This window comes from Pyrgilauda ruficollis, unplaced genomic scaffold, assembly GCF_017590135.1.
Source record: "Pyrgilauda ruficollis isolate IOZ18807 unplaced genomic scaffold, ASM1759013v1 scaffold292, whole genome shotgun sequence".
Lineage (NCBI taxonomy): Eukaryota > Metazoa > Chordata > Aves > Passeriformes > Passeridae > Pyrgilauda > Pyrgilauda ruficollis.
Window position 1 is genome coordinate 94,621 of NW_024524289.1, and position 11,238 is coordinate 105,858.

Here is an 11,238-nt window from a genome sequence, read left to right on the forward strand (position 1 = left end):
AGCCCCTGCCAATGCGCATTCCACCCCTTTCCATGAAGAAATCTCTGAGGAAATGGCCTCAGGTTGTGACAGGGGAGGTTTATATTGATGATGGGGAAAATTCATTCACAGGAAGGGCTGTGCAGCCCCGGCACAGCTGCAGTGGTGGAAACCCCATCCCTGGAGGGGTTTAAAAGCCGTGTGGATGTGGCACTTGGAGACGTGGCTCAGTTGTGGCCTTGGCAGTGCCAGGGAACATTGGACTCGTTAGTCTTAGTGGGCTTTTCCCACATAAATATTCCATGAATCGCTGCGGATGTAATGGTGAGTGACGGCAGCACTGCCCTGCCTGTGCCTTGTCCTTGTGGTCCCTGCCATGGGCTCAGTGTGATGGAGCACAGCCTGCGCTGGCTCCACCAGCCCTGGATCCCACAGCACGGCCAGGGGACGTGGCCCTGGCAGCCTGTTTGTCCCTTGTCCCCCGGCCGGTGGCCGGAGCAGTGCCCATCCCTGCGGCCATGCCGTGGGCCAGCGGCCACTCGTGAGGCCGTGCTCCAGCTGCCGGCCCGGGCACGGAGGTGGCAGCTCCCGCCTTGTCACCCGGTGTCGTGTCCCCGCCACAAGCCGACAGTGACATCTAGTGACACCAAAGCACTGCCCAAAGCCCCGAACACGGAATCGTGCTGAATTCCCAACCCTGCTCCCGCCGCCCGGCCAGCGACGAGCGGGGCTGAGCCGTCAACTAGTAAATACAACCAAACACGCATTTCCGTGGACTCCAAGGCTTTGCAGCCCCCCATGCAGGAGGAAGCCAGGACAGAGTGGCCACAGTAGCGTGTTTTGAAGGCTTTTTTGGGGGAAGTCGGGCCACTTCGGGTGCGCAGGGCAGCGGGCGACGCCTCCTCTTTCCAGGAGGGGAGACCTCAAGTGAGGGGGGAACTTGTGCCTGACAGGGCTGTGACGGCTATTCCCCTATCGTTAAATAATAATAACTGACTGGGGAGAGGCAGCAAACTCCTGTACGATTTGGGGTGGCAGCGGCAGCGCCCCGGCCCCGTTTTGGGGTGTTTTGGCGGTGTTTTGGGGTGTTTTGGCGGTGTTTTCAGACGCTGTGGAAGGGGGGCCAAGATGGCTGCCGGCCCCCGCGCCCCGCGGCTGAGGGGGGCGATGGCGAGCGCGGACCCCTGAGGGGCGCAGGGGGCGGAGGAAGAGGAGGAGGAGGAGGAAGAGGAAGAGGCGCTGCCCGGCGGGTCAGGGCGGGGAAGTCGCCGCCCGAAGATGGCGGCCGCGGCGGGGCCACACGCCGGGGCTGCGGCGGAGGCGCGGTTCATCAGCAGCGCCAAGGTGAGCAGCCCGCGGTCTCCCCTCCGTGAGGGGCCCTCCCTTCCCGCCCTGCCCGGCGGGCACAGCGAGTAGAAGCCCGCAGGGATGGAGGGCATGGAGGGATTCCCTCAGCTCCCGGGTATGACTCGGCTTCGGGCGCGTCCCTGACCCGCGGCTGTCCCTCGGCAGGGAAAGGGCTTGTTCGCCACCAGAAACATCCGCAAAGGGGAAACAGTGTTCGTGGAGAGGCCGGTGGTGTCATCCCAGTTCCTCTGGAATGCCCTGTACAACTACCGAGGTGAGCGGCTGGTGCTGGTAGCACGTCCCCATCCCTGTCGCGGTGGGGTGGCCGCGGGACCGCAGAGGTACCGAGGGAAGGGTTTGGGTTTGGCTTAGCACCTCTAGAAAGGTGGCCCTGCTGCTTTTTCTGCCTTTGCACCAAACTGTTGACAAGTTCAGATGCCGTCTGAGGAATGGTGACTTCCGTCAGCTCTGGAGGAATGTGCCAGGTGCCACCATAGAATCTTGGAATGGGTTGGGTTGGAAGGGGCCTTAAAGATCATATTCCATCCCTAGCATGGGCAGGGACGCCTTGCCCTAGCCCAGGTTGCTCCAAACCCCATCCCCTTGTTCCTCTCTGGTGTTGGTACCACTTGTGTTGCTTTGCCCTGGGTTCTGGTCCCTTTGCTTTCCAAAGGCTTTTCTGTGCCATCCATCCCTCCATCCCTCCATCCCTCCATCCCTCCACCCTTCCTGTGTCCCACAGCCTGTGATCACTGCCTGCGGGCGCTGGAGACGGCGGAGGAGAACGCCCAGCGCCTGCTGGGGAGCAGCTCGCTGGTGCTGCCTCACCCGGAGCAGTGCAGCATCCGGAAAGACCTGCACCAGCAGTGTCCCCGCTGCCAGGTACGGGACTGCCAGGAGGGACCGTGCTCTCCTTGGGATCCTTGAGTCCTTCCCATCCAGCCGGGCTCTTGCGCTGTCTGCCTTTCCATGCTGTGGGCCAAAGAGCCAGGGCTCTGCTGGTCAGGGAGGGGGCACAGCTGGCTCAAGGGGCCCCTTTCCTGCTGCCACAGCCAACGCCAGCGCTGTCCCCTCGCTCTAGGTGACGTACTGCAGTGCAGAATGCAGGCAGGCAGCTCTGGAGCAGTACCACCAGGTGCTCTGCCTCGGCCCGTCCCGGGACGACCCCACGCACCCCCTCAACAAGCTGCAGGAGGCATGGAGGTAGGGCCTGACCCGCCTGTGGCTCCACGGGCAAGGGATGTGGCTCTCCTGGGCTGGCTCCTTGCTGTGCATCCCTGCACAAGGTGGCTGGAGGGTGGGGGTGGCCGTGGGACACTGCCCAGCTCTTTCTCCTGGTGGGCTGTTGTGATGTTGGCAGCCCAGGGGTTTGGACACACAGCTGAGCACTCCTTATTTTTCTCCCAGTAAAGAGCTACAAAGTGCTGAGCTATGCACATCCCTCACTCCTGCGGTTTTATGGTGCTCCTGCAGATCTCCAGCCTCTGGGAGATCCTCCTTGTGGCATCTCATGGGCCCATTTCTGTCCCTGCTTTCAAAAAAAAAAAATGGTTCCAGAGGGGATAAGCAACATCCCTGACCCAAATCTTGTCCCAAGCCCCAGCAGAGTGAGGAGGGTGAAGGGGGATTGTTTGTATGGGTGGAGCAGGAAGGTGGGTGCAGGTTTCTCCCCACACAGCAATGCTGCACTGACTCCTTTGGTGTGCTGGATCAGTGCAGGCCTGTCCACACCTATGGCAGCTCTTCTGCCTCCCTCCAGCTTTTCATTCCCGTGCCAGTCGTGATCTGCTCATCTCTTCTCCATTTTAATCCCACAGAAACATGCATTATCCCCCAGAGACCTCCAGCATCATGCTGATGGCCAGGATGGTTGCCACCATCAAACAGGTATACTGGTGGTTTTGTTATCCCATTGTGGATGTTATTCCCAAGGCTCTGTTCCTTGGCCTGGCTTTCTCAGCATTTATTCTGACAATCCTCCCTCTGTCTGTGCTGGGGAGGAGAGAGGTGTTGGTGCAATGCCTCTGCTTGATTCTTTTGTCAGGCTAAAGACAAGGAGTGGTGGATCAAGGCCTTCTCCCAGTTCTGCAACAAGACAGCAAATGAAGAAGAGGAGATTGTGCACAAGCTGCTGGGGGACAAATTTAAGGTAAGACCTAGCAGCTCTTCAATCCTTGAGCCTTCCTTCTCCTTCCTGTGTCTGAGCCCAGAGATGCAAAGGCCTCATTACAGCAGGGCTAGAAAACACTGGAAACTCCAGGCTAAAAGGGAGGGCCCTGACAGTGAGGAAGTGGTTGCTTAGGGGATTTTGGCCTTGTGATGCTTTCATGGGATATGCTGCTCCTTCCCGTGGGGGAGATGTTCCTGCTGTGGGCTGGGACAGCGTGATATTTAGCTGCTGAGTGGGTGGCTTTTGCTGCTAAAATGGGTGGATTGCACAGCTGTGAGGGCAGCAGCCTCCAGCCATGCAGGGCAGGCCAGGCAGCCCAAGTCCTTCTGGAGCCTCTGGCCTGGGCTGGGCTCAGCCTCAGCCCGGGGCTGGCACCCACAGCACCCCCACCCTGACCATGCTCTGTGTCCTGCCAGGGCCAGCTGGAGCTGCTGCGCTTGCTCTTCACCGAAGCCCTTTATGATGAATATCTCAGCAGGGTGAGTGGATCTGCCTCCCAGATAGCCCAGGATTGGCCAGGGCTTTCCCTGGGACTCTGCTGGTTCCTTGCTTCCCCCAAAGCTCCCTGTGGCATTTGAAGCATTGCAATGAGGTGATTCTGCAGGCTGCCTGGCCTCAGGTCCTTTGTCTGTCCCTCTTGCAGTGGTTCACTCCAGAAGGTTTTCGATCCCTCTTTGCCCTCGTCGGGACCAATGGCCAAGGCATAGGAACCAGGTAATGGGGCTTTGTGGGTGCTCCTTGCAGGCAGTGGAGATGTGGGATGTGAATGGCTGGGTGAGGCAGACTTAAACAAACCTTCATCTTGGCTGTGTCCAACCCTTTCACATCCCTCTGCCAGACCTTGGCTGCTCAGAGTCACCTTGGATCTCCTCTGTGAGGTCTCACTGTGTGCTGAGAGCACTGTGGGACTGTAAAAATGTCCTGTTTCTGACAGCACTGTGGCACTGTGACAGTGTCCCACTGCTCCCCAGCACTGTGACATGTGTGACATGTCCTGTTTCCCCAGCTCCCTGAGCCAGTGGGTACACGCGTGCGATGCGCTGGACCTGCCCATGCTGCAGCGGGAGGAGCTGGACGCCTTCATCGACCAGCTCTACAAGGACATTGAGAAGGGTGAGGCTCTGGGAGTGCAGGGACAGGGCAGGCAGCCTCGGGATATGAATGCTTGTCCTCCATCCCCTGCCAGTGGGAGGGAAAGTCTCTTGGGAAATCACCCTGCAGCACCCAGGCCGTGCTGGCTGTGGGTGTTCTGTGTTGATGGATGTTCCTTCGTGCTTGTGTGTGGAAGAGCTGGAATGGACCATGCCAAGCTCTAACGCCTCTCTCTGTGCTGCAGAGTCGGGAGAGTTCCTCAACTGCGAGGGATCAGGGCTCTACGTGCTGCAGAGCTGCTGTAAGTAACACAAGGAGTGGGAGGAAAACCAGTAGTGAGGAGGGAAATGTCCTGTGCTAGGCTGGCTCACCTCTTCCTCTGGAGAAAGGGGTTTGTACTTGCCATCTGTGGGATGGGGTGGATGGGATGGGTACTGCTCTCAGTGTTCCCTGGCACTTTGCCCAGCTGTGGAATGGCCAGCCCTGCCTAGGATGCACTCAGATGCACTCAGATATGATGTGGTTCCAGGAGTCACTCAGGCATTTAGCAGAGATTGTATTGCCCATAGGTAACCACAGTTGCATCCCCAATGCTGAGACATCCTTCCCAGAAAACAACTTCCTCCTGCATCTCACTGCTCTGGAGGACATCGAAGCAGGAGAGGTGAGACATCAGGGCTTGGGTCGACCTGAGGCATCACCTTGGCATCATCCCTGTGTCCCCTGCATCCTCCATGGACCCCAACCCCAAAACCTCCTGTGTCCTGTATCATCTTGGCAGAGGAATCCAGTCCCTATCCCGTGTAGGGGCTGCCAGACCCCCTGTTTCTGCCTGATTCTGAGAGGGACTGGGGCAAATCCTGCTGCTTTGGGATCATGGGGAGCCATTCTGAGCCCAGCCCATTTCTGTTTGCTGCCAGGAAATCTGCATCAGTTACTTAGATTGCTGTCAGAGGGAGCGGAGCAGACACAGCCGCAACAAGATACTCAGGTAGGGGCTGCCTGGAGCTACCTGGGGGGGCCTCACACCCCTTGACACCCCAAACAGTCCTTCAGGGCAGCACCCCCACCCCGGGGCTGTGTGTGCCTTGGGGTGTGGCTGTGCACAGGCTGCTGTGAACTTCAGTGGGCTTGTGGCAGGGGGTGTGTGCAGCCCGTGGTGTTTCTGGTGCTTCAGGCTCCTTGTAATGTGTTGTAGGATTTGGGTTCCCCTCTCTCTCTGCAGGCTTACACCTGCAGACCCTTCCTTTTCCTTCTCTGTCCTTCAAGGGTAGAAGTTGCTGCTGGGGGTCACTGTCCCCTGTCCCATCACCCCTGTGGGGCTCAGAAATCCCCCTCTGCACCCGGGGTACCTTTACCCTGCCTGAGCCAGCAGGATGGACCCCCCAAACTCCTGGGTCTGACACGTTTAGCCCCTTCCTGGCTGTTCTCTTCCCGACCCCTGCCCAGCAGCAGTGTGGGAGTGTACCTGTCTCCACACCATCCCTCTGTCTCCTGCCTGCCCACCTGCCAGGGAGAACTACTTGTTCACCTGCTCGTGTCCCAAGTGCCTCGCGCAAGCCGACGACGCCGACGTGACGTCGGACGAAGAGGAGGAGGGCGAAGGAGAGACGGACGATGCAGAGCTGGAGGATGAGATGACTGATGTGTGATCCTGGTCCCGGGCGAGAGGAGAGGGAAGGGATGGGACGGGAAGGGAAGAGCCTGGAGGCTCCTCCAAGAGGCAGCAGCTTTAATTTAGAACAGGGTTGTGTTGTGGGGTCGGGTGGGCACCGCGTGCCGAGGTGCCGGAGCGGGGCAGCCGGGAGCCGGAGGCAGGCCCTGCTCCCACCTGTCCGTGTTGTCCCTGTGCGTGTGTGTGTGTGTGTCAGGCTGTCCCTGTCCTCCCTGCGAGGACAAGCTGTGAGCCGGTGGCCCTCCAGCACATCCCAGTTCCCGGTGGGGCTGGCTGGTGCTTGCAGGGGAGGCTGGAGGAGAGTGGGATCCAGCCAGCCCCTGGGACACCACGCTGTCACCTGTGAGGTCTCTCTGCTGTGTCTGTGCAGGCTGTGGATGTGGAGGAGCTTGTCCTTCCCACCCTGCAGGGACGAGGGCAATGTGTGTGTGTGTCCGTGTGTCTGTGCACGAGGGTACTATTTAATGTCTATATTAGCACTATCTACACCCTATGGAGCTGGGGCCCTTATATATCCTCATTCCATGCCTTGGCCAGCAGTGAGGGGCAGCAGGATCTTGCAGGGGATGCCCTGGAGAGTGGCCCAGAGCTCGAGTCCAGAGGGAGAGCAGAGCAGACCCTGCAGACCTCCTTCCCAGCTCAGCCCATCCTTCCTGTGACACAGAGCCCCGGGCAGAGACTGCAGGAGTGTGTGGGGATGGAGAATGGCCAGGAGATGGCATGGGCTGTGGTGTCATCCCAAACCCAGAAGACACTTAGGGTTCTGTAGGGAGGGAGTTGTCCCTCCCTTCAGCTGGCCGTGGGACAAGGATGTGCCCGGGGATGCAGCAAGTATGCTCCCACATGGAGATGTACCAGCACAGAGTGGCCCCACTGGACGTCCCCTTGTCATCCATCCCATGTGCCACCCTCAAGGCCACACCATGCAGCAGTGTCCCTGTGTGCAGACCATGTGGCTGGAGAGACCACGGCTCCAAGTGAGACAGGCAGCAGGTCAGGGATGCACCCAGGGTTATTTCCTTCCTTCACGGATTTTGGGGAGTTGTGTTCCTGCCGCCGTGGCAGCTGGATTGTGGGACTGAGGGTGGCACACCTGTGGCACTGCCATCACCGCCAGCCCTGCCTCCCACTGCTTGTCCCCGGCCGTCCCGGAGCCACATCCCCTTCAGTGTTCCTAATAAATCAAGACTGGTGACAGCTGGGGGCCTGTGCTTTGTATTGCTGGGTGCTGAGTGTGCTGTGACCCAGGGGCTGCTCCTGTGGGGACACAGGGCTGAGGGAACCTGTGCAAGTGTGGGCTCTGGATCTGTGACCAGCCCACCCCTGCTGGAGCCTATGTCCCATGCGGCTCTGACTGAGCCCTGCCCCAGCTGCAGGAGGTATTTGGAGAATTTTACTGGGAAAAAAATTGAGGATGAGATTTATCCCAACATCTGCTGACTGCTGGAAATAAAAGAGAAACTTCCTTTCTCTAAAACTTACTCAGACTTCATTAGCTCAGACAAAAATATACAGACATCAGGTGAGCCGTGCTGGTACAGACCAAGCCTGTATCGCTCTCCCCCCATCCCGGCCAGTCCTGCATCCCTCCAAATCAGCAGCACAATGTCAAATGTTTCCAGGGAAGTGCTGGCCTGCTCTGGGCCCTCACCTCCCTCCCACACAGTCACAGCTCGGTGCCTGGCTCAAGGTTCCCCCTGGCACTGGTGTTTGCCCTTGGCCACGCACCGGTGCCAGCAGAAAGATCTCCCTGTGGCCGAATCCAGCGGGATCTCTGGAGCATGTTGGGATCCTTTCCTCAAACCTGGTCCTTAGGGCAAGATCCTGGGATGCACCAGGAAGTCCTCGATCCACCACAGCCTTTAGCTGCTACCAGAAGGTCCAGGGGGGCTGCATCATCTCGTAGGTGGGAATGCTGGTGACGTTGACAGGAATGGAGATGACGGCCCAGGGGAGCCCGTGCTGCTCCAGGGAGCGCCTGATCATGTACCTGGGGGCATGGAGGGGTGACAGCTGTTCCCAAGCTGCCAGGGCTGGGAGAGTGCAGCCAGACCCCAGCACAAACCACAACCCAGCTCCAGCTGCCTGCTCACCAGGACTGAATCCATGCCAAATGTGGCTCCCAAAGCCCGGCAGGGCCACCTGGGACCTCCCTGCCGAGAGGGACAAGGCTGTCCCTCGGCCATTCCCGTGAGCTGTCCCACCCTGGGAAGGCAGCCCGGGCACGTACCCGTCCCTGCCCAGCAGGAAGAGCGCGGGGATGTCGGCCGTGCGCCGGGAGCTGTCCTGGATCATCTCGATGTAGAAGCTGTCATTGTCATAGGCGTTGTCAGCGATGATGACGGCCCGCCCGCCGTGCTCCTGGATCACTCGTGTCTTGGACAGGAACGAGCAGCCCCTGTGGCACAGAGGGACCACACTGTCACCAGCTGCGGTGGCCACAGGTAGCTCCAGAGCCTGGAGACAGCCAAACTAGGGATTGTCTCCCTGATTCCACACCTCCTCCAAACCCTGCTCCTCTGAGTCTGATTTTAGGTACAAGCCACCCACACTCCTAAAAGAAATGACATAAAATGAAATTCGGAATGGTTTGGGTTGGCAGAGACCTTAAAGCTCATTCAGTGCCACCCCTGCCATGGCAGGACACTTTCCACTGTCCCAGGGTGCTCCAAGCCCCAGTGTCCAGCCTGGCCTTGGACACCTCCAGGTATATGAGGCATCCACAGTTTCTTTGGGCAACCTGTTGCCAGGGCCTCACCACTCACGGAGAAGAGTTTCTTTGCCACTGTCTAATCTAAACCTACTCTCTCAGTCTGAACCCAGACAGCATTTTTTCTACCTTTCCACAGGCTGAAAAATACAAGATGCAATTCTCCAGGCTAGGAACACCCTCACATTTTCCTGGTTTATCTATGTGGGGAAAGGCACAGGATGAGTCTGGAGGCGATGGGGAGATGTGGCCTGCTCTCCCCTCCTGCCCAGCAGGGTCCCCCAGCAGCTGCCATGATGCCAGACGTACCCCCTCTCCACCAAGGCGATCTGGTCCTGGATGAAGACCCCATTGTTCAGCTCTCCACAGGCCTCCGGGGGATCGGCCGGCACCAGGTGGATCTGGTCGTACCTTGTGTTCTCCGAGGAGACAGGCAGGGGTGAGCCGGGGCTGGAGCTGCTCCCCCGCCCCAGCCCTGCCCATCCCTCGGGGGGCTGCTTGGGGGAGATTTTGGGCCCCCAGGTTCAGGGACGCTCAGACCCAGCCCTGGGGCCAGTCCCCACCTCTGGAATCCTGCTGAGGCCAAGGACGCTTGTGGAAGAGCAATGAGCTCCATTTTAACGAAAACCCCAAAGCACCGAGTCCCACCAAGGAGCAGTACTGGGATGGAGGGACCCAAAGTGGCAAATTCAGTGTTTAATACTTACAAACACACCACCGAAATCCTTGGCTGGGGTGGCAGTGAAGATGTAGCGGATGTCTCCGGGGCTCAGCACTTGGAAGTACAAATACTCATGGATGCGTAATCCTGGGGGTGAAAGGACAGAGCTGAGGCAAGGGAAACTAAGAGCAAAGTCCCTGAAAAAAGGGGAAAAGTCCCAGTTATCACTGCTGAACCACAGAGAACAGGCCCTCCAGCAGTGCCAAACCCTGACTGGGCTCAGGACTCAAAATGCCCCAAAGGTTTTGGGGTGTTCCAAGGGCAGATGTGGCAGTTCCCAGGGGCTGAGAGGGGATGGGGGCGAGAAAAGCACTGGGACTGGGGTGCTAAAGGGAAAACGCAGCTGGACCATGGAGGGGAGAGGGGTGCTAGGCACCCAGACCGAGGGGAACACAGGGGAAACCCACCAGGATCACAAAGGGGAGTGAAAATGAACTTGGATTAGGATGCAGCAGGAAATGCACTGGAGCTGGGGCGCAGTGATGGGAAATGTACCTGGGTCAGAGGGGAAACCCAAGGGGCTCAGAGCCCCCGAGAGGAAATGCTGCTGGACTGGGGTGCTGGGTGGGCAAATGCAACTAGATCGAGCTGCACCGAGGGAATTGCACCAGCACGGGATGCAGGAGGGGAAATGCACCCACGTAGGGATGCAGGAAAGGAAATGCATCCGGATTGGGGTGCAAGAGGCGAAATGCACCCGGATCGGGATGTAGGAGGAGAAACGCGGTTAGGTGGGGGCACACCGAGGGGAAATGTTCCCGAAATCCGATACGGGTACAGGAGAGGAACCGCAGCGGGCCAGGAGGGGAAACACACCGGGAGAGAGACAGGAGGGAAAATACACCGGGATACAGGCACAGGAGGGGAAACACACCGGGATACAGACACAGGAGGGGAAATACACCGGGAGAGAGACAGGAGGGGAAATACACCGGGATAGACAAACAGGAGGGGAAATACAGTACACCGGGATCACGGTGCGCCGAGCGGGGAGGCCGCCGGCCCGGGATGCCTGGGGCGTGTGCGCGGTCCGGGTGCGGGGCCCGGTGGTGGCGGCGCGGCCCGGGCGCTGTCCCCGCTCCGTGTCCCCTCCGTCCCTCACTCACCGCGGGCCGGCCAGCAGCAGACGCCGAGCCAGAGCCAGAGCCAGAGCAGCATGGCTGCGCCACGCCCCGCCCACCGGCCCGCCCCGCGCTCCCCATTGGCGGATGATCTTACCGCTCTCCTGCCTATTGGTCTGCGCCGCCATCAATCACGCGCGAGCCGGCGCGGGCAGCTCGCTGTCACCGCGGCGCTCGCTGCCAAATAGTGCTCCATTCCATTTCCGCACTCTGCGAGCCCTCTTCCCTCCCTGCCAAATTGTGCGCCCACCCCCGGCCCGCCCCCGGGAAGGTTCTGGGCGTGCGCGGTGCATTGTGGGGGCCGGGAGCGAGCAGCCGCCGCGATGATGGTGAGTGAGTGCCCCGCGCCATCCGCCGCCATCCGCCGCCATCCCCCGCCATCCCCGCGTCCCGCCGCGCTGCCCGGGCCGCAGGGCCCCCGCC

At 59.7% G+C, this 11,238-nt stretch overlaps 3 protein-coding genes across 5 annotated transcripts in view; 2 read left to right on the forward strand and 1 right to left on the reverse strand.

The window, feature by feature from the left end:
* The first annotated feature begins 782 nt into the window (after positions 1-782).
* SMYD5 (SMYD family member 5) lies at positions 783-7,460 on the forward strand. Its single transcript, XM_041472528.1, has 13 exons — positions 783-1,323; positions 1,492-1,600; positions 2,069-2,208; positions 2,408-2,529; positions 3,144-3,213; positions 3,371-3,475; positions 3,913-3,975; positions 4,140-4,210; positions 4,503-4,609; positions 4,833-4,889; positions 5,158-5,252; positions 5,509-5,579; positions 6,102-7,460. The coding sequence occupies exons 1-13, from the start codon at positions 1,258-1,260 to the stop codon at positions 6,238-6,240; spliced, it is 1,215 nt and encodes a 404-aa protein (XP_041328462.1). The 5' UTR covers positions 783-1,257; the 3' UTR covers positions 6,241-7,460.
* Positions 7,461-7,729: 269 nt separating this feature from the next.
* PRADC1 (protease associated domain containing 1) lies at positions 7,730-10,958 on the reverse strand. Of its 3 annotated transcripts, none has more exons than XM_041472531.1 (5): positions 10,913-10,958; positions 9,681-9,781; positions 9,283-9,392; positions 8,494-8,661; positions 7,730-8,253 (listed from the first exon to the last, which is right to left on the reverse strand). In XM_041472531.1, the coding sequence occupies exons 1-5, from the start codon at positions 10,941-10,943 to the stop codon at positions 8,133-8,135; spliced, it is 531 nt and encodes a 176-aa protein (XP_041328465.1). In that variant the 5' UTR covers positions 10,944-10,958; the 3' UTR covers positions 7,730-8,132. The 3 variants fall into 3 exon arrangements, with proteins under 3 accessions (XP_041328465.1, XP_041328463.1, XP_041328466.1); XM_041472529.1 differs by lacking the exon at positions 10,913-10,958 and adding an exon at positions 10,801-10,865; XM_041472532.1 differs by lacking the exon at positions 10,913-10,958 and adding an exon at positions 10,289-10,505.
* An 82-nt stretch (positions 10,959-11,040) lies between these two features.
* CCT7 (chaperonin containing TCP1 subunit 7) overlaps positions 11,041-11,238 on the forward strand; it is a 16,377-nt gene continuing 16,179 nt past the window's right edge. Inside the window, exon 1 of the mRNA XM_041472533.1 lies at positions 11,041-11,144. Within this exon, the coding sequence (XP_041328467.1) occupies positions 11,139-11,144 (6 nt within the window). The 5' untranslated portion in view covers positions 11,041-11,138. The remainder of the gene's footprint in view (positions 11,145-11,238) is intronic.